Raw genomic sequence first — 27,595 nt, 5'->3', positions numbered from 1 at the left:
GAGAGAGAGAGAGAGAGAGAGAGAGAGAGAAAGAGAGAGACAAAGATAAGATGGTTTGATCATAGATTTCTTCTGACTCTTCTGAGTATCGCGGACAGTGTTATTTTTTATATAATTGATGTACTGATATACTAGATTTTTGTTAACATTTTAAATTAGGTTTTATTTTTGTAATTTATGTTTTCATGTTAATTTTAGGTAAAGTTTTTATTTGATATTTTTCTATGTTTTAATTCGTTTTTTAATGTTTACATAGTTTTTATTTATTAATTTTAATTCATTTTAGATATTTTAGTACTTAAACTAAACAAAAATGTGATCGCCTTGGCAACTAGCTTAAATAAAGTTAAATAAAAATTCAAAATTTCAAATGATGTAACTTTATTTATTTATTTTTTAAACATTTTCAGTTAACTTTTCATGGGTTTAGTTAACAATAATAATCCTTATCGTGATACTACTAATATTTCTGGCTCCTTTATAAAATATATTTAGATAAATTGCTTATGCTTTTCCTCAATGTAAGTGACTTTTACTGTTGCAAGTAACACATTATAAAGTCATGCACGTGCATAAAACAAATTCACACAGATACAGCACTGAAAATCAGAGATGATAAATGAGCTAGCTGTCCTCTTAGCAGTGTCACCCTGACCGTTGACCTTTAAAAGCCTCGGAAAACCAATGAGAAAAAGAGGAATCCTTCAACAATGCCAAATACTGGTGAGTCACGTAAAACAATCTAAAATGCGCCGTGGACAAATGGCAGGCAATTTGGTGGTGTGGAAGGATCATGACTGAACCTGACTGAATATTTACAACCCTTTTTAGGAAGTAGGCTACATAGATATGTTACCTTATATATTTTTCTTCTTTAGAGTGGAAGTCTGAAGTGTTGCTTATTTCTCATCTTTAAAGTCATGCAGTAACTCACAGGTTCATACCTTGGCAGTGGCCTTGCTGAGGGTTGAGGATATATCCAGTGTTACACACACACGTGTGTCGACCGCCTGGCAGGTCAATACAGCGCCCTGAACCGCACACCTGAGGTCTCGATTCACACACTCGGCCATCTGGAGAACCACACACAAGGCCAAAAAAAAACAAACAAAAAAAACAGTTCTGTCATGAAAACTCTCGGAGGGATTGGCATGGTAATGTACATGACAATGTTAATGTATTTAGTCTTGGCGGAATAGATCTGCTACGCTGCTGCTGCTGCAGAGCAAGTACCAAGACATGCTACTGCCAATACATCCACAACATGCTGCTGTGAGCGTGTAAGAAATACTGCTGCTGCACATATAGCATACACGAAATAACCCCCATATAGCATTCATGAATCACCTCGTAGCAGATCTATACAGGTGGAGCTGGGGAAGGTGGAGGGTTTCTGAAGCATGCTGCAACTGCTACGGCAAGCACTAGTCATCTATTTGAATGTTGAGCAGCGAGCTCATTGGCTACCGATACAGGAGAGAACCAATCAGCTGTGCCATGTGATAATGATGTCATTAGGTCAGATTGAGTTAGAAATATCGGACTGCGCCATCTAGAGTTTCATGCCAGAATTCTGAATTTAAAAACAACAGCATTCAATTAGAAGGTAAATAGATAAATACAAATACAAAATAAATAAAAACGGAGAAAATTATATACTGTATATAATTTTATATATAATATAATGTAAAAAACAACATATTAAAATCGAATTAAAAGGTAATTACATATCTATCTATCTATCTATTAATAACTTCAATAACTTGTATTAAAATTTTACACAAACATCACTATACGCAACGCATTCAAACTTTCTGAAATATCATGACACGTTCATTCATTATAAAATTATATTTTTCATTATTATTTATCTAACATTTGTTCATGATTAAAAGGGATGAAATTAATTGTGCATGCTTATATTTCATTATGTAACTTAATACACTTTTAAAACACTTTATCTTTGGTAAAGTCATTCAATATCAGTTCAATTTGTGGTTTAGATAATCAGATCAGCCAAACTCAATCTCAGAAGTATGCTGTGTTCCTAAGATGACTGACATTTATTCATTCCTCTCCAAACCAAATTCCTCGAACAATCACATTGAAGACAAATGATGAGAAAATTACAGTTCTGTATCCAACTTTGCATTTTTTAAGGTTGATATGAATTTGGCGTCACTTCAGCTCTGGAAATCAAAGAAGTTAGTCATTTATATGAGCAGGCCGATGGATTTTCTGGGCATGCTCACAGTGAGTCTTTATGCTTATCAAGTCACCGTAACGATAATCGTAATTGTCCCGTTGAAGTTCTGGTCTGATTGAACATTTTGTTTAAGACCAATATCCTGAGGAACATCTTCACTTTTATACTAAATCTTGCCCTAAAACTATATTTCTGACATTGCAATAAAGAACAGATTGAGAGCAGCAGTGAAAAGCAGTTCCCAAAAATTCAGTAAAGAAATGCAGATGAGGACATAAACAGCCCATTTTCCCTTCTGAATCATAAAATCACAAATGGGACGTCCAACAGTTTCATGGACTCAAGTCCACATCAAGTGCACTTTTTGGGACAGGGCCTTCAAGTCACAAGCATCCTATTGTGAGAAAGAAGTGTGCTTAATTGTATTGAATGTGCACTTGTCGTGAACTTCAGTATATTTTACAAAACTGCACTTTCAGATACTATTATATTAATGAAATAAAAGGCCACTTAAAGAAAAAAATGTTTCTTAAGTAGACTATAAAAAAGTGCACTTTGTAATAATGTCAAATTAAAAGATTTACTTTAAAGTACATATTACATTATTAAATTCAATATTTAGTTTTGCTTTAAAGTGCACTTATTTTGATGTGTTGACTAACATACTAAAGCACAAGTAAAGTACTTGTGATTTACTTTAAATCACAATTTTAACTGTAGTGTGTTATTTAATATCACATTTAAGGATAATATAGTTCTAAATTGCAACTTCATCATTACAAACGTGTAATTACAAATATATTTAAATGTAAGTTTCAATAGAAATTACATTAAAATTAGTGCTGTCAAACGATTAATCGCGATTAATCGCAACCAAAATAAAGTTTTTGTTTGCATAATATATGTGTGTGTTATGTGTATATTTATTTTATATTTTATATAAATACACACACATACAGTATATATTTTGAAAATATTTACATGTATTTACATGTCTATATTTATATTCATATAATTTATATTATAAATAAATATATTTAATATATAAAATAACATATTTTTCTGAAATATATACATGCATGTGTGTGTATTTATATATACAAAATAAATATACACAGTACACACACATATATTATGTAAACAAAAACTTTTATTTTGGATGCGATTAATCGCAATTAATCATTTGACAGCACTAATTAAAATATGTCAAATGTAAACTTTCATGACTATGTTTATTAACACACTTAATTACACTTTTTGTAATGATATCAAGTTAAAATTGTTATTTTAAAATACATTTTAAATCATTATGTTTTAATAATCTTTTGTCATCCTTTAAAGAAGTACACTTATTTAGATGTGTTGACTAACATACTAAAGCACATTTAAGCACTTAATTATAATGTACGTATTTGATATTACATTTAAAGTGAATCTATTTTAAATGTACTAAATTGCATCTTCATTTCTACAAGTGTGCAATTACAAATGTATTTAAGTACATGACATACAAGTTTCAATAGAAATTACATTAAAGTACTGTATACTTTAGTTCACCGTGCATGCTTGTCAACTTTAACCATATATTTTAAAACAACAGCATTAATTATGAAATTACATATAGGCCCGGTTTCACAGATGGGGCTTTGCTTAAGCCTGGACTAGGCCTTAGTTAAATTAAGATATTTAAGCAGCTTTTATAAAAAATGCCTTAGAAGAAAACTTTACAGGTGTGCATCTTGAGACAAAACAATGTCACTGACATATTTGAAGATATGTCAGAGCAAGATACTTTTTGTTGAAACAGCTCAAACATGCATTTAGTCTAGGACTATCCTTAAGACTTGTCTGTGAAACCAGGGGATAAAGATGTATTTAAATCCCACTTAAGTGGGTCAAAAATGCATTTAGTATAAATTTAAACTACAATACATTTTCATTAATTGTAAGTACCATGCATCTAAGAGTCTGAAAATGTTACATTTAGTTCACAATTAAGCATACTTAATTTTCACCAGTCTCTCTGATGCTTACCTTGTCTAGTTGGAAGTGGTCGGGCTGTAGCCGGTACAGGAGGAGGTCTGACGGGAGATATTGGCTGTCTGTTAACCGAAGGCCGGCTGGTTTGCGTCCGTACAACAGCTGTACACAATCAGACTGAATCACACACACACGTACACCAGTGAGTTTTAATAAATAACCTAATGAGAAACGCTGCGGCTCACGTGTGTTCACTCTGGCCGGCTGGCTGGGAGCGGACGGACGGATGCTGAAAGGCTGCTGATGTCTGGCGTTTGTGGTTTGAGAGCCGCCGCTCGTTGACAGGTTTGGTTTTGGTTGAGTTATGGTGATAACCGAGCCGGCCTGTGAACCCGTGTCAGGTTGCTGTGGTCTCGCAGGACTCTGCTGGACTCGGATGGTCTGCGTGTTGATCGGTGAATATGGCGCTTGCTGGATTCGGGTTGACTGTGAGATTGTGGAGTGAGTCCTGGAGCCTTCAGGTTGGGATGCTATGTCCTGGGTGGATGCACGGACATTTTCGGACACCAAAGGCGGTCCGCCGGTGTCAAGCATCTCAGCTAGCCTCTGGTTAAACTTGACAGCCGAAGCCGAATAATGGTAACCCGGTCCCGCAGGACAGATCTCTTTGAAGGCGGCTGTGAACATAGAGTTAGATGCTGAAAACCTGTAAATGTCCATTGGTGTCACATTGGTGTCCATTGGTGTTTTGTTTCAGAAATTTCAAGTTCAACCGGGACAACGGGAGAACTTCAACTTGTGTTATTCAAACAAAGACAGACAAACTACACAGCACATTCCATGCACTTTACATGTGCTTTAGTATGTTAGTCAACACATTTAATAAGTGTACTTCTTTAAAGCATGACAAAATATTACAAAAACATTAACAGTTTAAAATGTTCTTTAAAGGTGTTATTCAAACAAAGACAGACAAACTACACAGCACATTCCATGCACTTTACATGTGCTTTAGTATGTTTAGTGTCAACACATTTAATAAGTGTACTTCTTTAAAGCATGACAAAATATTACAAAAACATTAACAGTTTAAAATGTTCTTTAAAGTAAAAATTTTAAAAGTCTACTTAAGTGTGTTAAGAAACAAATGAAAGTGTCTCTCTTTAAGCACACCTAAGTTATTTCGCTAATATCATATCTGCAAGAACAGTTTTTAAAATTATACTTTTATGATTTAAGAAGAATGCGCATTTAATACAATTAAGCAACCTTCTTTTTTTATAAGGGACATTTATAATTGCTATTTATATTTACATATGTTAAAGTCATTTCAATTTAAACTTGCAATATTTATATTTGTAGGTAGTAATTACACATTTGTAATGATGAAGTTGCAATTTATTACATTTAAAATATATTTTACTTTAAATGTAATATTAAATAACACTACAGTTCAAATTCTAATCAAGTACTTTACATGTGTTTTAGTATGTTAGTCAATGCATGGAAATACGTGTACTTCTTCAAAGCATGGCAAACAATTATTAAACAGGATCATTTTAAATGTACTTCAAAGTAAATTAAATAATTTGTCATTATTACTAAGTGCCTTTCGAAAGTGTACATAAGTGTGTTGAGGAATAAAGTCAGTGTCTTTTTTAAAGTCACTTCAATGGCCTTTTATTTCTTTAATATTATATTATCTGCAAGTACAGTTTTTAAAATATACTTTTAAGATTTCAAGTATACACTACAAGTGCACATCCAGTACAATAAAGCGCACTAAGCTTTGTGTGAGATCAAAATTTAAGACATAATTCACTGGAATGGACACAGTTGATTTTTGTTTTTTAATCGAGCCAGAAACGTTGAGGGTCAACCGGGACAGTGCTAGAACCTCAACTTGTGGTATTTAAACTAAGACAAATTACACAGTAAATTCCAACTGCTTTGATATGCCTCCAAACATTTTCTGAGAAATATTGCTGGTGGTGTGGGTGGGACGAGGTCCTTGAGGAACAGTTGGACTCTTTGTGCAAAAACCAAATCATGTTGTTTCAATATTCTGTATTAACACGAAACCAGGGGATAAAGATGTATTTAAATCCCACTTAAGTGGGTCAAAAATGCATTTAGTATAAATTTAAACTACAATACATTTTCATTAATTGTAAGTACCATGCATCTAAGAGTCTGAAAATGTTACATTTAGTTCACAATTAAGCATACTTAATTTTCACCAGTCTCTCTGATGCTTACCTTGTCTAGTTGGAAGTGGTCGGGCTGTAGCCGGTACAGGAGGAGGTCTGACGGGAGATATTGGCTGTCTGTTAACCGAAGGCCGGCTGGTTTGCGTCCGTACAACAGCTGTACACAATCAGACTGAATCACACACACACGTACACCAGTGAGTTTTAATAAATAACCTAATGAGAAACGCTGCGGCTCACGTGTGTTCACTCTGGCCGGCTGGCTGGGAGCGGACGGACGGATGCTGAAAGGCTGCTGATGTCTGGCGTTTGTGGTTTGAGAGCCGCCGCTCGTTGACAGGTTTGGTTTTGGTTGAGTTATGGTGATAACCGAGCCGGCCTGTGAACCCGTGTCAGGTTGCTGTGGTCTCGCAGGACTCTGCTGGACTCGGATGGTCTGCGTGTTGATCGGTGAATATGGCGCTTGCTGGATTCGGGTTGACTGTGAGATTGTGGAGTGAGTCCTGGAGCCTTCAGGTTGGGATGCTATGTCCTGGGTGGATGCACGGACATTTTCGGACACCAAAGGCGGTCCGCCGGTGTCAAGCATCTCAGCTAGCCTCTGGTTAAACTTGACAGCCGAAGCCGAATAATGGTAACCCGGTCCCGCAGGACAGATCTCTTTGAAGGCGGCTGTGAACATAGAGTTAGATGCTGAAAACCTGTAAATGTCCATTGGTGTCACATTGGTGTCCATTGGTGTTTTGTTTCAGAAATTTCAAGTTCAACCGGGACAACGGGAGAACTTCAACTTGTGTTATTCAAACAAAGACAGACAAACTACACAGCACATTCCATGCACTTTACATGTGCTTTAGTATGTTTAGTGTCAACACATTTAATAAGTGTACTTCTTTAAAGCATGACAAAATATTACAAAAACATTAACAGTTTAAAATGTTCTTTAAAGTAAAAATTTTAAAAGTCTACTTAAGTGTGTTAAGAAACAAATGAAAGTGTCTCTCTTTAAGCACACCTAAGTTATTTCGCTAATATCATATCTGCAAGAACAGTTTTTAAAATTATACTTTTATGATTTAAGAAGAATGCGCATTTAATACAATTAAGCAACCTTCTTTTTTTATAAGGGACATTTATAATTGCTATTTATATTTACATATGTTAAAGTCATTTCAATTTAAACTTGCAATATTTATATTTGTAGGTAGTAATTACACATTTGTAATGATGAAGTTGCAATTTATTACATTTAAAATATATTTTACTTTAAATGTAATATTAAATAACACTACAGTTCAAATTCTAATCAAGTACTTTACATGTGTTTTAGTATGTTAGTCAATGCATGGAAATACGTGTACTTCTTCAAAGCATGGCAAACAATTATTAAACAGGATCATTTTAAATGTACTTCAAAGTAAATTAAATAATTTGTCATTATTACTAAGTGCCTTTCGAAAGTGTACATAAGTGTGTTGAGGAATAAAGTCAGTGTCTTTTTTAAAGTCACTTCAATGGCCTTTTATTTCTTTAATATTATATTATCTGCAAGTACAGTTTTTAAAATATACTTTTAAGATTTCAAGTATACACTACAAGTGCACATCCAGTACAATAAAGCGCACTAAGCTTTGTGTGAGATCAAAATTTAAGACATAATTCACTGGAATGGACACAGTTGATTTTTGTTTTTTAATCGAGCCAGAAACGTTGAGGGTCAACCGGGACAGTGCTAGAACCTCAACTTGTGGTATTTAAACTAAGACAAATTACACAGTAAATTCCAACTGCTTTGATATGCCTCCAAACATTTTCTGAGAAATATTGCTGGTGGTGTGGGTGGGACGAGGTCCTTGAGGAACAGTTGGACTCTTTGTGCAAAAACCAAATCATGTTGTTTCAATATTCTGTATTAACACACTGTAATGTTCTCAGTGCTGTCCTCCAGCCTTCTTACCGCTCTTTGCCCCTACTTCTGCATTAAAGTCCTCCAAACATTTTCTGAGAAATATTGCTGGTGGTGTGGGTGGGACGAGGTCCTTGAGGAACAGTTGGACTCTTTGTGCAAAAACCAAATCATGTTGTTTCAATATTCTGTATTAACACACTGTAATGTTCTCAGTGCTGTCCTCCAGCCTTCTTACCGCTCTTTGCCCCTACTTCTGCATTAAAGATGTTCATTCCAATGCAGTTGTTTGAAAGGAGAAGTGCATTCTCTTACCTGAGCCGAAGTACGGGCATAACTCACACTTCTTCCCCCAGGCTTTGCCCACTCGACTGCAGCAGCAGATCTGTTTGGTGATGTTCCTCAGGATGGGCAGAGAACAGGAGCCCTGGTTCAGGATACGGAAACACTGGTCCTTCTCCGAGGAGATCACCTTCTGTGCTGCGAGGGGGGAAATAATATAAAATAACATTACATAGGGATACAGGTAGGGACACGAATCTCAACATGCAACAGATCGTGCATGCAAGTACAAATGCATTCATTTATGAACATGAAAGCATATAGATGAGTCTTCACATTTACTGCTGTCTTAAAAAGGGACAGTTCACTCAAAAAACGTCAATTCTGTCATCATTTCCTCTCCCTCGTGTCGTTTGAAACCTTTATGACTTTCATTAGTTTGCGGAACACAAAAGCAGGAGTTTAGAGGAATGATCATGCTGCTCTTATCCATAATAAAAGCATACAGTAACCATAAAGGTATTAATAAAATCATTTTTTGGTGAACTATTCCTTTAAGTTGGTTGTGTTTGTTATTGACGTCATACTTACGCAAATCTAGCTTAAAAAAAGTTCTAAAGTGATAAATATTTCTGCTACTCATTTTACACTGACATCATTCGTTACGCTCTTGGCACTTTGATTGGTTTAGCAGCACAAACAAAGTTTAAAGGAGAGCCAGGCATACAATAATCAGCCACAGAGCCACTGGAAATGACATACAGATCAGCCCAAATCACTGCAGGAATATGCACATAATCACACATATACAGAACCAGACACAGCAGGAGACATAGTTACACTTACCTGACTGACACACATGAAAATGCTCAGAGTCACATGAAGGCTTGACAAGATTCAGACAAGAAGAAAATCTGATTAAAATAGTCACAGAATTTCCCAGATGCAAAAACTCAGGCAGAAAGAGGCAGCTCCCAATCGACGGGGAAACACAGGAAAACACTGAGCGATCAGTCAGGACAGGCCTCGATGTAGGGATGCATATGCAGAGTCAGGACAAAGGGAAAAGTATAGCTCCACTCATCAGGCATCTCTCAAGCAGAGCACAGTAATGCCTGCTGGAATAGACAGAAGCACAACGCCACACAGCCAAAAACCTCCACTCATCTGTGTTCACTTTGTAGTGTGGATTTGAAACTCATGCTTTGGTTTAGTACCTGAAAATGCTCACCTCAGACCATCCAAGATACAAATGAGTTTGTTTCTTCATCAGATTTGGAGAAATGCAACTCGCTCACCAATGGATGCTCTGCAGTGAATGGGTGCCGTCAGAATGAGAGTCCAAACAGCTGATAAAAACATCACAATAATCCACAGCACTCCAGTCCATCAGTTAATATCTTGTGAAGCCAAAAGCTGCATGTTTGTAAGAAACATTTACATTTAGTCATTTAGCAGACGCTTTTATTCAAAGAGACTTAAAAATGAGGACAATAGAAGCAATCAAAACCAACAAAAGAGGATAATAAGCAAGTACTATGACAAGTCTCGGTTAGCCTAATGCAGTACATGTAGCAAGGGTTTTATATATATATATATGCACACCTGATTCAGGAAGCATTATTATGGATTATAAATTCGTATTTTGGCAAGAAGAAATGGTTTAAAGTTAAAAACGTCTTAATGCTGGATTTGTTTCAGCTTTTGTCTTCTCCAGATGTTAACTGATGGACTGGAGTGCTGTGGATTACTTGTGGATTATTGTGATGTTTTTATCAGCTGTTTGGACTCTCATTCTGACGGCACCCATTCACTGCAGAGCATCCATTGCTGAGACACTGATGCAATGCTACATTTCTCTAAATCTGATGAAGAAACAAACTCATCCTAATCTTAGGCCTCGTTTACACTGCAGGTCTTGATGCCCAATTCTGATTTGTTGCCTATATACCATTTTTTTTTACCGTCCGTTTACACGTTCTTTAAATTGTGACCCGTATTCGATTAATGTGTTTACACTTGCCATACCATCTGAAACATCGCACATGCTTAAAGGGGGGTTCTTGCACCACACACTAGCCAAAATGGACAAACGCGTTGACACATATCTGATTTATATCTGATTTATTTCCAGATATGAATGAGGCCTGAAACCCATCTCGAAATATCCGAATGCATGCGTTTTTTTCCCTGTTTACATGGTCATAGAACACATCCGATCTCGGTCACATACGAGCAAAAAAATCGGAATTGGGTCACATTTAACTGACCGTGCAAACAAGGCCCAGATGTCCTGAGGGTGAGTGCATTTTTGGCAAATTTCCATTTTTGGGAGAATTATTTCTTTACGTCTGTGTATGACTGAAGGCTGTAGCTGTGTGGTTTGGCTGCCCTGCCATATTCCCGCTACCGCTCTCCTCTCAGGTGACGCCGTGGTGTCCGACAGCCCCGTACTTACAGATGCAGATCCCATGAGAGGCGTCCAACAAGTAGCCCTCTTTGCAGACACAACTGTAGCTCCCTCGGGTGTTAACACAGTTCCCATTTTCACAGAAACCCGGCTGCAAACACTCGTTAATATCTACACCAGAGGAGGAAACATGACTGTCATAACTTGACGAGTTGGATTGTTCATGTGGTGCTTAACACACTTCTTAACACACTTAAGTAGACTTGCATGGATAACTGAGACTGATTGTGAGTCAAGAAGCACCCGTCCAGACAAACAGGTGAACCAATTTTCAATTTGATTTTCAATAAAATATATTTTTTCCGGAAAGTTACAGTATGCTTATATAGTACAATAATGATCAAGAAAACGTGATTCCGCATGATACACTCTTAAAAATAAAGCTTCCAAAAGGACCATTGAAGAACATTTCAGTGAACAGTTCTTAAAAGAACTTTCTTAGTGTGAAGAACATTTTAATAATTTAAAGCACCTTTTGTCCAGTGGAAAGGTTCCATGGATGTTAAAGGTTGTCCATCAATACCAATAGAGGACTTTTAATTTGAAGAGTGTACATGCACGTACAAACTTTTCAGTACTTACATAAGGATACCTTGCACTGTGGTGTACAATGTTATTACATCAAATGTTGCAAATACAGGAACCATTAATGTTACATAATGACAGAATGAATCTGTGGTTTGAAGAAGCAGGAGAGGAAATGTAGCGGAGAGAGAGAGATATGTAACAAATCTGAAGTTGTCATTATTTGACCCTGTGACCACCTCCAGCTCTGTCTTGATAAATAGATTTTACAGTGTGTTTATCAAGCCATCTGGTCTGCCGTTACGGTCAGGAGAAAGATTAGAAAACAATGCCGTAGATTCTCCTCTGGGGAAGGTGGTCTCTGGATTTCGCACATACTGACAAATTGTGAAAGATTCATTCCGTCATAATTACTACCATGTGAGAAAACCTGGAGTTAACAGCTATGTAAGGAATTTTTTTTTTAAGCTGGAAATGCTCCTCTGGATGTATTTCAAAAGCCAGACCGAAGCATACATGATATGTGCCAAACTGTAATTCAAATAACTCCATGGTGGTCAAAATATGTAAATAAATAAATTCAAAAATAACATAAAAAATAAATAAAGAATCAATAAAAATAAAATAATAATCAATAAATAAACAAACATATCATACATATATTTTAATTATATTATAATTTTAAAAATTATGTAAAAAATTTCTATAAATTATAATACATGCATTATTAAAGTATTCAATCAATTTATATTCCCATTTTGGGATTTAGATCTGCAATAGATAAAATAGTCTCGTCTCACATTTCACTCAGAAATATGGCACATTATGGCAATAAAATGGGTTATAAATGCAAACTTCAACCCTCTTCTCAATGCGGATTGTGCTTTGTTAGTCACTTTGAGTAAAACGCTCAATTCAATGTCTACTTATCACATCGGCGCCACAGCATTAAAGCAGCATGAACTACACAACGAGCGAGACTGAGAAGAGCATCTGCTTCAGTTTCAGTATTTACACAAAACTAGATGTGTGCAGCAACCATTAAACCGTCTTTAGAGACTGATGTATTTGGCTGACCTCTGGAGGAAGGAAGGAAGAACAAAGTGTTTGTTTGCATGTTCCTAAAATGTGCTTTGGCCGGCGAGAGATCACTGCGAACGCTAGGATCAATCTAGCACAGGAGGACGGGGCGAGGACTCTTACCCACACACTGCGTCCCGTTGACCCTCTCGAAGCCTTTCGGGCAGCTTCCCTGTCCATTAACAGTGTTTCCTGATGAGATAAGAGCACATCGATCTCTAGTAAGACGTACGGACACATCTGTCAAACTGCAGCTAGTTTAATAATGCGTGCAAAAGGAAAATCAAACCGAGAAAGAGGAAAAACATGCAGATAATTAACAAGTGATTCATCAGCAAGACTAGAGGCTGAAACAAATACAATAACACAAAACATCCAGACACTATATTTCATTAAAGCCACATTCTGGCTTTGTTCTTACATGTGAGAATATGTAGCTTATGTGCATGCATATACTGTATGTAACTTAATGTATAGCTTTACAGTTCACCATTAAATACAGTTTATTTATAAGGCAACCATTGAGCAAAAAGAAGTACACTTTTACAAAGTAATGAACGTGAAGTTTTCAGACACTTAATTGCATTGTATTTACAATTACGTGAACATATAATTTGCAGTTATATTTTAATTGAGCTTAAGAGTGTTTTCTGACCCACTTAAGTAGGACTTCAGTACATCTTTATATGTAATTTCATTTCAATTTGAAACAACTTTTTGGTAAAAATTACTGATGAATGTGCTGCATTTATAGTAAACCAAAAATACCTGTATGTCATGTATTTAAATATATTTGTAATTGCACACTTGTCATTTATTACATTTAAAATACATTAACTTTAAATGTGATATCAAATAACACACTATAGTTACAATTATTACACTTCACATGTGCATACTTCCTTAAAACACGACAAAAGATTATTAAAACGATTGAAAATGTACTTTAAAGGAAAACCTTTAATTTGACGTTATTACAAAGTGCATTTTTTAAAAGACTGTTAAGAAACAGCCATAAAAGTGTCTCTCATTAAGTCACTTAAGTGGCCTTTTATTTCATTAATATCATATTATCTGTAAGTACAGTTTAAAAAAAATACTTTTAAGATTTGAAGTTCACTCCAAGTACACATTCAATACAATTAAGTACACTTCTTTTTCACAAGGGAAAGCATGTTTCACAACAAAGTCTTCCAGCAGTTCAGGCATACTTTCCAGAGTGCTTCACAGAAAGGAAAAATAACTATTTGTCCCTGTGAGGTTAAATATTTGTGGCTCTGGGGAGCCAGAGATCCCGAAGCGTGTAACAGACGGCTCTATTGTTCCAGTCATTATTCAGCATCGGGGAAAATGATTATATAACCGTGTGCTTAACATTATCAACCACTCAGGGTCGCTTAGCAGTTATGAAAATATATCCTTAGCAAATGCTTCTCTGCACTAAGAACAACAGCAACAAGGTTATGAGATTTTAACTAAAACTAAAACCATAAAACACATTTTCTTGATTTGAAATACATCTGGCAACACTTTAGTTTAGGGACCAGATCTCACTATCAACTAGTTGCTTATTAGCATGCATATTACCAGCATATTGACTGTTTATTAGTATTTATAAAGCACATGGCTTATTCTCCACGACACTAAACTTAACAACTATCTGACTAACTATTAACAAGATGAAAATAAGAAGTTTACTGAGGCTAAAGTCACAGTTAATAGTAAGTTAATGGTGAGAATGGGTCCCAAACGTATTAACTAAACTAAAATAAAACATAAAATAACTTGTTTTAAACACAAAAAACATTTGTTTTATTTCTATTTTTATCTGCCAAGGCAACATTTCTTATTTTCATTTTGTTTAACTTTAAGTACTAAGATACCTGAAACGAAATAAGCTAAAACTGATAAATAAAATAATACAAAATCAATAAAAAACTATATAGACATACTAAAAAAACAGAAAAAAGGAAAATGACAATAATACTAAATTATTAAAACTTTAGCTAAGATTAAAATGTAAAAAAAAAAAAAAATCTAGGCCAACGAAAATATAATATTATATAAATGATACTAAAATAGCACTGATCAATTGGATTATTAATAAATGCTTTTCTCTATAAAAACCCTCTTAAATGTGATTCCCCCCCCCCTATTTACAATATCATCATATTTGTTGTATTTACTTATTTATCCAACAGCTATTAGAAAACAATATGTCAGGTCTAGGGAGGATGCCACATTTTTATTGCGGAAAGTTGTAATAAATTTATGTAATTATTAACTCCCATTTTACAATTGCAATTACAGACAGTTTGATAATTGTGCATCTTTTTTTTTCTGTTCCATGAATTGTTCCATGAAATGTGTTTCATAATTATATGAATGGATATATATAAGTTAAATTGTTGTTATATGTGCTAATTTTGCTATGCATACTGTATACTCACATTGTGACAACTTACCCCACAGTGTTGCAAAAAACTGCATGATAAAGACTGCATGCATGTTTTGATCTGCATTAACATCTCAAAAAACCTGAGATCATTTCTGGGTAAACTATCCCTTTAAATTTTTATCTATTTCTCATATAAAGCTTCTGCATATCGCATATCCCATTGTGACAACTTACCCCATATACAGTAGTATAACAAACTGTATGTTTTGCATGTTTTGTATCTGCATGAATTTGTCCAAAAAAATCATGGGTTATGTCATTGCATGTCACTATATTTAATAAATGATAGGGGTGCTGAAGTCAGTTTCTATTAAAGGTGGCAGCATTCATCAAGTGGATGAGGAATGTAAATATGTTGTAATGTTTAGCCAGACGGCTGACGGAGGGCTAATGGCGACACCTTGACTGTTGTAATAATAATATAGTAACAGGACTTAAATGAGCCGTCTGCCAGAGAACTCTCAAAGCTATATTTATCTCCTGAAGTCACGCAGCGACTGCTGTACTTTCTGTTTTACAAGATAGACATGTGTTTTACCAGCCAGCTGAACTGATATCAGTGAATTTATGAGTTAAGAAGGAACAAACCAGTGTTTTGTTGCCTCTTTGTGCTCTAAGTACAAACTGTGCAGCTATAATCGCTCAGATGATTTATAGTTGTAACCCTCCAGGCCTGTCTGACAGTGCTGACATACTCCATGAGCAGACTCTCACCTAAGACTGCGGGACAGAGCGTGCATTCGTTGATGCCCCAGGCCTTCCCAACACCCCTGCAGCACATCTCCTGACTCCTCAGACCAGGTAACGGAGAACTGCACTGTGGGGCGGAGCAGAAAACACACAATCCTTCACTTATCCATTCACTCAAACAACTGAATTGGGCATGGAGTGAAGAGTTAAATGATAAGTCCACTTCCAGGATAAAAAAAAATCATCCAATGTCATCCAAGATGTTCACGTCTTTCTTTCTTCAGTCGCAAAGAAATTACGTTTTTTGAGGAAAACATTCCAGGACTTTTCTCCATATAGTGGACTTCAATGGTGGCCAACGATTTTAATGTAGGCCACCAGTGAAGTCCACTATATGGAGGAAAGTCCTGGAATATTTGAATCTTGGATGACATGGGGGTGAGTAAATTATCAAGACAATTTTATTCTGGAAGTTAACTTATCCTTTAAGCAGACACTCACTAATACTCTAATGACTGCTAAATGACATGCAGTTGCAAACAGTGTTGGGGGGTAACACATTACAAGTAATGCTCATGTATTCAGATTACTTTTTTCAAGTAACTAGTAAAGTAACACATTACTTTTTTATTTACAAGAAAATATCAGATTTTTTGGTTACACTTTACTTGAAGGGGTGTGCATAAGACTGACATGACACCTACATAATCATGACGTGACACATGTCATGAATATGAAGGTTTTTTATGCATGTTTAGGACAACTGTCATTAAGTGTCATTCACTCAGTTATGTAATTTTTAATGCAAAGCTGACATTGTTTGAGATGTCTTTGTTATGGGCTATGGTTAGGGGTAAGGGTAGGGTTAGGTTAGGGTTAGGTCAAATAATGTCATATTTGCATTAAAAATGTCATAACTGAGCGAATGACACATAATGACAGTTGTCATAAACATGCATAAAACCTCCTTCATATTCATGACATGTGTCATGTCATGATTATGAAGGTGTCATGTCAGTCTTATGCACACCCCTTCAAGTAAAGTGTTACCGATTTTTTTTTTTTTTAAGTAAGTACCTCCAGTTTCCATAAAAAGTAACTAAGTAATGTAATTAGTTACTTTTAGGGAGCAATGCAGTATTGTAATGCATTACTTTTAAAAGTAACTTTACCCAATACTGGTTGCTTGGTGTTAGTAGATTGTCTAAAGTGGACAATCAAAATAAAGTGTAACTTTTTCATAATTTACTCATGTTGCTCAAAGCATGTTGACTTTAGCCACCGACTTCCATGCTATTTTTTCCCTATACTATGCAAGTCAATGGCTACTGTCAGATGTTTTTTTTACTGAAATTATTCAAAATATTGTGTATTTTGTGTCCAACAAAAGGTGAGTAAATGATGACAGAATTCTGTTTTTTTTTATTAACTGTCCTTTTAAATTTCAATCTATTCCTCATATTATGCTACTGCATACTGACTTCTTTTATTATGCAGTCATGTCTCTTGAGAAAAAGAAGTGTGTTGAATGTGCACTTGTATAGTTTACTTTAAATCTTAAAAGTATATTTAAAAAAAAATAATACTTTCAGAAACCATAACATTAATAAAATATAAAATGCCACTTAAGTGCAAAAAGAGACACTTTCATGACTGTAACTCAACACACTTAAGTACTTTTTTTTGTAAAAAAAGTGCACTTTGTAATAATATCAAATTAAAAGCTTTTTTTAAAATATTGTTTTAATAATCTTTTGTTGAGTTTTAAAGATGTAAACAGTAATTTGACGTGTTGACTAACATACTAAAGCACGTGTAACTTTTAACTGTTATTTGATATTACGTTTTAAAGTTAATATATTTTAAACGTTCTAATCTGCAACTTCATCATAACACACGTATTTACATTCACATTAAAAATGCATTTATAGTATATTTTAGTTTACCTTGAATTCTTGTCAGTACATTAACCATCAACTAAACATATTTTAAAGACAATAGAAATAATTATGAAATTATGTATACTACTTAAGTGTCAAAAAAGCCCTCTTGCATTTATTATAAATTTAAACTACACATTTTTATTTAATTGTAAATAACAAGCAATTAAATGTCTGAAAACACTGAATATAGTTAATGCCCTTTTAGTATATTCGTAAAGTATCTCATTTCCATAAGTACTCTTTTTAAAAGTAAAGTGTACTTCTTTATCACAAGGGTGATGTGCTACTTTTTTGTTCCTTTTGGGGAGCTTGACCGTCTCTGGTCTTCATCCTCTTTTGTTGTATGGAAAACAGCAGCCTTGTCATTATGTTGAATTACTACTATTGTGTTCCATAGAAACAAATGCATATTTCCAGCAACATGAATTTGAACAAATGACGAATTGTGCTATAATCAGAGTACTCTGGCTAAACAATCTTGGATGAACACACTTCAGCAGACTGAAGTGGTTTTCACGACACTGGCTAACCTACATTTGAAGTTCAGCACGATCACATGACAGAGTCACAATAAACAAGTCGTACTCGATTCATCCAGCATAGTCCAGACAAGCTCGAGTCCTGTTCCAACTAGAACCCGAACCAGACGCTCTGCTGCTAAAACGAATGAGGAATGCAGACAGAAGAGCTTTAAGCTAACCTTTCCGTTGCGCACTTCTCTGAAGCAGTATTTGAAGCCGGACGTCTCGGTGTAGACTGAATCCCCGCGTATAGTCTGGGCTTGAACCCTCGGCAGCGCCGCCTCGGCTCTCTCTCCCGGCAGCTGGTGAGGACGGGCCCCTGAGAGCCCCGCGGACCAGGTCACGGTTTCTGAGTGCTCGTGGATGGTGGGGCCGAAGCCCACCTTTAAGACCTGGTGGATCTTCACACTGGCCTCTGGAGGATGCTGGACTCGCACCTTCACCATCGGGGACGCTGACAGACAGAGAGACCGGATCAGACACAGAAACACACTAAAGAAATCAAGAGCTCTTCCAGAACATAACTACATGTGTGCACTAACAATATCCAACAGTGTGTAGACATACATGGTTAGTTTACTCATTTTTTCGTGAAAATAATGAGAATTCCCACCACAGTGTCATATGCAATTTGATGTTAAATTATTTAAACGACATACTGTGTTTATTAGCAAAATTACAATTTATGACAATTTAAAGAGATAGAAATAACCAATTTTGGAATAAAATTGCAGACTCCTTTTTCTCGCTGAAGCTCATAACCAGCATTTTATGCATCCTAAATGCACACAATTACATAACATTTTCACACTTTCATTAGAAATGATGCTCAATAAAAACACTGTGTTCACACATAACATGTCTCACATTTCATTCAAGCAGCTCCTTTCTGACACTGTTGTCTGCATGATAATAAGTACACTAACTGTTTATTTATTAGTACAATTTAAAAAAATATTATTTCGAAGTTATAATGAAACAAAGATTACTAGACTGTTTTACAATGTCTTCACACTTTCATGTTTAATTCAATGTGTTACTTGCCATTTTTTTGTAATTATTTGCATAATGTACGTGCAATTTCTGAATGAAAATATATATGTTTTTTGTAGTGTAACCATTGCAATAAAAATGATGTCACAACTGTGGGTTGCAGTTTATGTGAAAAATATTAGAAAGCACTTAATAAATAAACAACAATAAAAATAATAAATACTAAAATGAATAATGATTATCATTCTTTGTTTCAAACATGCAATAATTTATATTTTTTATGGTGGGTTTTCATAATTTAGAATGAAAGTCTGGATCTGGGACAAGAGCAACACAATACACTTCATTCATGATGTTTGTTTGTTTCTTTATAATTAAGCTACATGCCACAACTAGTTATGACCCTGATTCATGAAAACCTGTTCAGCAGCAGGTGAGGGTAATTTCAAAAGCAAATATAAATGAATAATAATAATGGCACGGTAAAAATGTTCCAAGACAGTTTTAATCCCACACAGCATGCTTGTAAACATCACAAAGAGCCTTTACGGTCATTGCTAACACACATTAATGAATATCCGGCCCTCTGGCATCACAGGTCATGTTCTGACTCTATGCACTGAACCCTAGTCCTGCAAATAACACTAAATCACTCTCACATACTCAGGACAGAGCAAAAGAAAAAGCAAGATTAACGTGTGTACTGTTTCTCACATAAACAGACCGATGCTCCAGAAATAACAGAGAGAGAAAGAGAAAGATATAGAGAGCATCCGAGTTCGGATCTCTGCATACAGAAGACTCATTCTCCTGAAGTGTGTTCGAGCTGTGAGTCACCATTACCTCCCGCCTCTCACAGATTAAACCTGGCAAAACGCTTGTCCAATTTTCCTCCGAGAGAAACCCCTCCTCGCCAAACAGGCGCTAAATACAATGTCGGCGCTTTCCAGTCTGTGTTTTATAAAAGATGATTTGAGGTCTAAAGACAGCATGAAAACGGCTCTGTGGTAATAAAGGCCTAGAAAAGACAGGCACAACATGGGCCTTATTTGTTTGGACGAACATCCCTGCAGCCCCATCTGGGAACACCAGGTTCAGTTTGGGATTCAGATTGTTACACAACAGTGCAGACGGTGTTTAGTGCTCATAACCCCGATCCAAGCCACCACTTGCACAATATGAGTGCTTTTTAGTTTGAAAGCTGTAGGGTTTACTGGCACCTTGCACTGAAAATAATACAAGTAGTGTAGCATTAAAAAAATGTAGCATTTCCCCTAAAAGGTTTAAGCTGGTTATTTTTTAACTACCATTGCATGGTACGTAGTAATATATATATAGTAATATATATATATATTCTTGTTCTCTTTTTCTGAAACAATGTATTACAATTAAGTGAATTTATGCTTAAAACAAGAATAGATGTAAATTTATCTTGATTCAAGAATGTTAAAGATTAAAAAAAAAAAAGAATTAACTATGGTTCCAACTATGAGGTTTATGAATGTTCGTTGAACTATATTGTAATGAATGAATATAATTAGTTAAGAATGCTTTTGGGAAACATATCCCAAAATGTTAATTCATGTTGTGTTGTGTATATGCTTTATGTCTTAAAAAATAAAAGGTTTAAGCTGGTTATTTTTTAACTACCATTGCATGGTACGTAGTAATATATATATAGTAATATATATATATATTCTTGTTCTCTTTTTCTGAAACAATGTATTACAATTAAGTGAATTTATGCTTAAAACAAGAATAGATGTAAATTTATCTTGATTTAAGAATGTTAAAGATTAAAAAAAAAAAAGAATTAACTATGGTTCCAACTATGAGGTTTATGAATGTTCGTTGAACTATATTGTAATGAATGAATATAATTAGTTAAGAATGCTTTTGGGAAACATATCCCAAAATGTTAATTCATGTTGTGTTGTGTATATGCTTTATGTCTTAAAAAAGATCTTAAATTCACGCTTTCAGGTCATAAATCAGAGCATATTATCTTAAATGGATAACGTCATGGTATTCAATGTTGCATGCACTGCAAACATTTTTGTTTTCCAATACTGTATATTGCTGTTTCTGTTACTGTTTCACACCGCAAAAAGATAAAAAAGAGATCTTTTGGAAGATGTATTTACAAATATGTATTTACATTTAGAGACATAATGACTTTGTGTTCCATTCAATTTATCCTTTACACCTTTTACTAAAAAGTCTTAGACTTGCCTTCAAAAAACCTCCAGAAGCCCTGCTTAATTTCAGAACTAATGCACATTATTTGAATATCAGCAGTTTTTCAGCAATATAAAAAAAGAAAACAAATGCAAGAGTATATTATAGCTAACATGAATCTAGTGTGATCAAATCACTTTCTATACCATCCAGAAAACTTGCCCAATAGACTTCAACGCTAAGCCAGAATGATTGTCTGTGATGACAACACGCCAGAGATGCAATTGATAAATCTCAACCTGGAATATCCCTTCAAAAGTTAAAGCTAAATTAATCGAATCACACATTTCTGACACGCCGCAGGCTAGACTTGTCACCGGTTAGATCAACACATCAGGTCTCTCTACACAACTGGAATTGAAATAAAATTCACATTGTCTCTCCTGATCACTCTGTGAGGTTTTGTTGTTGTCGTATCTTATCAGTTTTGGAGCGATACAGCGGTCGCCTTCGTCTGCTTGTTCATGTGTCTCTCTGCCAAAACCATGAGCTCACCTGACACTCAATGACAGATGGAAACACATTTATCATGACTGCCTGATTAAATAAACCAACTCAAAAAATAAACACGCGGCATTCCATGAGCAGAGTCTGCGGCATGTCACTGAGCGACGGTTGCCAGATTGAGATTAGGGTTAAATGCCTGTAAGGTCATTTAGGTCAAAGGTCCTGTAAGGGTTTATCTGTAAACACTAGATACACTCGGCTTCTTAGGAATGACGTAACTAAAATACTTGACTAACGTCTTCTAAAACATTTTATCATATGCTATACTTTTTAGTAATTGAGGAATTGGTTTAGATTTTTTTTTTTTTTTTGTGCGAGATTAACGTCAAGTGGGATATTTGGTAGTGTTGAATGCTTTCTAACTTTCTGTTATGTTGTTTTTTGGGGGTGACCATTATAGTGATGATTGGAGCATCTTTTGCATATCTGGACCCTTTCTAGAAGTGACTGCATGATTTTGAGATCCATCTTTTCACACCGAGGACAACTGAGAGACTCATACGTAACTATTACAGAAGGTTCAAACGCTCACTGATGCTCCAGAAGGAAAAACCATGCATTAAGAGCCAGGGATGTTTTGAACAGAATGAAGATGTGTACATTTTTTCTTATTTTGCCTAAATATCCAATTTTTTTCATTTAGTACTGCCCTTCATAAACTACAGTAGATACTTAGCCTACATGTTTCCCAGAAGACAAAATAAGTTTAATGTACCCTGTTTTCACCTCCAGGCTTTTATTGCAATGCTCAGTGAGCGTTTGAACCTTCTGTAAGAGTTGTGTAGTAAACACAACCCAGAGCAGATTTCAGAGTAAAAACTGTGGACACGGTGGTTTCCCTGACGTCATTCTGCCTCAACAAACCCACACACGAGACACATGATCTATTCAAGCTCCACACGCTCACATATTCCAGGTGTAACTGACATCTGCGTGATGCATCAGCCGTGTTTCTGCTTTAATTCCTCACAGGACTCCGATGCTGCCATTTACGGATCACATCCAAATCGAGAGCAGCAGCCAAAAAACAGAAAATAAATGTCGCCATGCGTCATTTTTCACCATCACAAGAGTCTGGATCCGTATGCAGCCATGAGTTACACAACAGACTACAGTGCCAAAACACATATTACCCTCCCTCGATGAGAATCTTAAGCTAATTTGATGTATTTTAACACTGTAAAAGTTTTGATGAAACAGGGTGTGTTTGGTAAAATAGGGTCTATTTTTCTAATTTTGCTTAAATTGTTCAAATTTGCTGTACCCTTGTGAAAAAAAAGCACACTTTTAAAAACCATACTTATTACGGAAATGATACACTTTAAAAATATATGATATTTGATATACTTGGAATGCAAACTGAATGTCAAGTTTCTAGACATTTAATTGCATGTTAATTGCAATCAAATCAAAATTAACTATAGTTTAATTTTATACATTTGAATTTTAAATGTTTATTACAATGCAGTTAGTTTAACTTAAGACTGGTATTTGACCCACTTGCTATAAGTTATATTTAAGTGTATTTTAAAATGTAATTTATTGCATTTTATTGTCTAATGTGCGTGCATGTCACGTATTTTGAACATAGATTTAATTACACATTTGTAATAATGAAGTTGCAATTTAAAAACATTTAATACAATATTATTTAAATCTAATATTGAATAACACGTTTCAGTTAAAATTATAATAAAGTACTTTACATGCGTTTTAGTATGTTTGTCAACACATCAAAATAAGTGTACTTCTTTAAAACTTGACAAAAGATTATGAATATTTAAATACAAAACATTATCTAAAGTAAAACTTTTTAAAACTCTACTGAAGGAACAGTCATGAAAGTGGTGCAATTTTTTTCATTTAGTACTGCCCTTCATAAACTACAGTAGATACTTAGCCTACATGTTTCCCAGAAGACAAAATAAGTTTAATGTACCCTGTTTTCACCTCCAGGCTTTTATTGCAATGCTCAGTGAGCGTTTGAACCTTCTGTAAGAGTTGTGTAGTAAACACAACCCAGAGCAGATTTCAGAGTAAAAACTGTGGACACGGTGGTTTCCCTGACGTCATTCTGCCTCAACAAACCCACACACGAGACACATGATCTATTCAAGCTCCACACGCTCACATATTCCAGGTGTAACTGACATCTGCGTGATGCATCAGCCGTGTTTCTGCTTTAATTCCTCACAGGACTCCGATGCTGCCATTTACGGATCACATCCAAATCGAGAGCAGCAGCCAAATGAAAACAGAAAATAAATGTCGCCATGCGTCATTTTTCACCATCACAAGAGTCTGGATCCGTATGCAGCCATGAGTTACACAACAGACTACAGTGCCAAAACACATATTACCCTCCCTCGATGAGAATCTTAAGCTAATTTGATGTATTTTAACACTGTAAAAGTTTTGATGAAACAGGGTGTGTTTGGTAAAATAGGGTCTATTTTTCTAATTTTGCTTAAATTGTTCAAATTTGCTGTACCCTTGTGAAAAAAAAGCACACTTTTAAAAACCATACTTATTACGGAAATGATACACTTTAAAAATATATGATATTTGATATACTTGGAATGCAAACTGAATGTCAAGTTTCTAGACATTTAATTGCATGTTAATTGCAATCAAATCAAAATTAACTATAGTTTAATTTTATACATTTGAATTTTAAATGTATATTACAATGCAGTTAGTTTAACTTAAGACTGGTATTTGACCCACTTGCTATAAGTTATATTTAAGTGTATTTTAAAATGTAATTTATTGCATTTTATTGTCTAATGTGCGTGCATGTCACGTATTTTGAACATAGATTTAATTACACATTTGTAATAATGAAGTTGCAATTTAAAAACATTTAATACAATATTATTTAAATCTAATATTGAATAACACGTTTCAGTTAAAATTATAATAAAGTACTTTACATGCGTTTTAGTATGTTTGTCAACACATCAAAATAAGTGTACTTCTTTAAAACTTGACAAAAGATTATGAATATTTAAATACAAAACATTATCTAAAGTAAAACTTTTTAAAACTCTACTGAAGGAACAGTCATGAAAGTGGTGCATGCTCTCTTCAAGTACACTTAAGTGGCGTTTTATTTAACTAACATTATATTAATTGCTGTTTTTGTACTTTTGAGATTTGAAGCACAGTACTTTTTCACAAGGTCAAAACCATTTCACATGCTTCAAAATATCTGAAATGTCGATATGCTGTTGAAATGCCTTTTAACTTCAGGTAGAACTTAAAAAGCGCAATTCAAATGGTATTTAAAACTATTTCTCTCAAACTGACATTCATCAGGTCCCCATTGTGTGACAACATGCCCCTCCATAAATCAACATGCAACATTAAATGAACAGTGCTTTTTGCAAAGACCTAAAAAAAAAAAGTGAATCCGCTGTAAGACATGTTTACTGAAAAACACAGATCCTCTCACCATTGGTGTTGACCTGCTCAGGCGTCTGCAGAGGCAGTATGTACTCAGACGTCATCGGCTGATTGGCTGAATCCACAGCACTCGTCGCCGGTCTCTCGATGTGATTGGTGGAGACGGGGATGTGGCAGAACTTCCCAGTGAAGTTGGGCGGGCAGAGACATTGATCCTTCTGTACGCACACTCCTCCGTTCTTACACAACATCGGACACACGACTGACGGGAGAAAGAACAGAGAACGTGAGTAAAAAGCACAGAGAATCAGAGCAAATCCCTGATGAACGACTTTATGCAATTATGCAATTATTGCTCTAAAAACCACAACAGCTCAATAAGGTTCTGATGAAAGACACAGAACACAGCCATCACTGTCTTTGAATGGATGCTGTTAACAACTTAGTTATGAGTCTTGGTTTAGTGCCTCTCAAAATGGAAAGTTTCTATAAAAAGCAATTATTTTTTGTTGTATTTCTTTTATGTCATTATTGGCCTCGGCATGCCTTCTATATCACATGTCTGAGATGTATTAATACGTTTGGAAAGCTTGGACCAAGCCCATGACCAAAAAAAAAGAAAGAAAATAAATGTAGCATGTGTGTGTGTGTGTGTGTAGGGATTTGATAAAAATGTAAAACAAATGATGGAGAAGTAATTTCTAGGTCACTAATCAGATTTGACACTGACCATGTTTACTTTTTGTAGAAAAGTTTTTCTTAAATTATGCTGGCTAATACTAAGAAACTCAAATTCAAACAAAAAAATTGTAACATCTAAATTAACTGGTTTTATTCAAGTCAAAAATTGTATTTACCTTCCATAAAACCAACCTGTACAGATCAAATGATGCCAAGAAAAAAATTATTATGGGTTAAATAATGTAGAAATGTAACAATTGCAGGATGCCACTTTTTACAGAGCACATACATTGGTTACACTTTATTTCGATAGTCCACTTTAGACATTCTACTAACTATAAGTAACTTTGTAACTACATGTCAACTACATGTCAACTAACTCTCAGAGCAGACTGTTAGGGTAGGTTTAGGTTTAGTAGAATAAGTTGACAAAGAAAGTGTTAGAAGATATTAAGCAGACAGTCTACTAATACTCTACTAACTGCTAGTTGACATGTAGTTGCAAAGTTACTTACTGTTAATAGAATGTCTAAAGTGGACTATCGAAATAAAGTGTTACCCATACATTTTTTTTATATATTAAACTCAAATTACTCTGATGATATGATGGTTATTGTAAATTTGATGACATTTTAACAATAAATAGAGTATCAGAGTATTAAATAAAATTATAGTATTAAATAATTTATTAAGAATTACTTATAATATAATATAACACAATATAATACTATTAAGTAAATTAATTACATTATTAAATATTAATTACAATACAATTACAATATTAAATTTAATATATTAATAAATAAACAAGAGTCCAATGTTTCCGTAAACCTAAATGAAAAATAATAATTACACAAAAAAAAAACAAAAAAAACAACAGACAAATATTTTCACTAGTGGTGTCAGAACTGTTTGTCCAATTACCGATGTAAAATTTCTGCTTTTACTTTAAGTCAACCCAGGTTGCAATCTACATTATTTATTGACCTCAAATAAGTGCAGAATATATTTCTGGATCTTATCTAAAAGAGTTGGTGGTAAAATGGTACAGACGCCATTATGAAGCATGTTTATCAAGGATGTAAAGTGCTTTTTCTGATTCAAATATTGACTAAAATGAAGCAAGAAAAACAGCACAATGTTTGGAAACGTTGTAATAGGAATGAAATTCACTGAGAAGATAACAAACATGATATTATCTTTTTTTGTTCTTTAAAGTAAACACACACAAACAGCAAGGAGACGGTTAAGATCTGTCGTCTTTGGCTGACCCATTTCCTCCCAGCTGTCGCTGACAAGAGTTTGAGTGTGGGAGATGAGAGAAATCTGAGTAGTTTCATTTTGGGACTTAAAGACGCTGAGGTCACCCAACCAATTATATTCAGTTAGATGAGATTTACCTTGTTTCCTTGACACACACACAGACACACACACACACACACACACACACACACACACACACACACACACACACACAGACACACGCAAATACGCATAACG

The 27,595-nt window shown here is 34.9% G+C and overlaps 1 protein-coding gene across 1 annotated transcript in view; it reads right to left on the bottom strand.

The window, feature by feature from the left end:
• Nucleotides 1–27,595, bottom strand: part of LOC107566282 (latent-transforming growth factor beta-binding protein 4-like) — a 78,680-nt gene that overhangs the window by 21,609 nt on the left and 29,476 nt on the right. Inside the window, exons 6-16 of the mRNA XM_016251676.1 lie at nt 25,464–25,676; nt 18,451–18,725; nt 15,832–15,934; nt 12,783–12,851; nt 11,043–11,165; nt 8,618–8,782; nt 6,637–7,068; nt 6,446–6,553; nt 4,432–4,935; nt 4,241–4,348; nt 945–1,073 (exon numbers count right to left, since the gene is read on the bottom strand). Coding sequence (XP_016107162.1) covers nt 945–1,073; nt 4,241–4,348; nt 4,432–4,935; nt 6,446–6,553; nt 6,637–7,068; nt 8,618–8,782; nt 11,043–11,165; nt 12,783–12,851; nt 15,832–15,934; nt 18,451–18,725; nt 25,464–25,676 — 2,229 coding nt within the window. The remainder of the gene's footprint in view (nt 1–944; nt 1,074–4,240; nt 4,349–4,431; nt 4,936–6,445; nt 6,554–6,636; nt 7,069–8,617; nt 8,783–11,042; nt 11,166–12,782; nt 12,852–15,831; nt 15,935–18,450; nt 18,726–25,463; nt 25,677–27,595) is intronic.

The sequence above is a fragment of the Sinocyclocheilus grahami genome, unplaced genomic scaffold (genome assembly GCF_001515645.1).
Source record: "Sinocyclocheilus grahami isolate Dianchi unplaced genomic scaffold, SAMN03320097.WGS_v1.1 scaffold1067.1, whole genome shotgun sequence".
NCBI classification, from domain to species: Eukaryota; Metazoa; Chordata; class Actinopteri; order Cypriniformes; family Cyprinidae; genus Sinocyclocheilus; species Sinocyclocheilus grahami.
The sequence above is the reverse complement of the archived record's forward strand: the minus strand, read 5'-3'. Positions and strand labels throughout refer to the sequence as shown.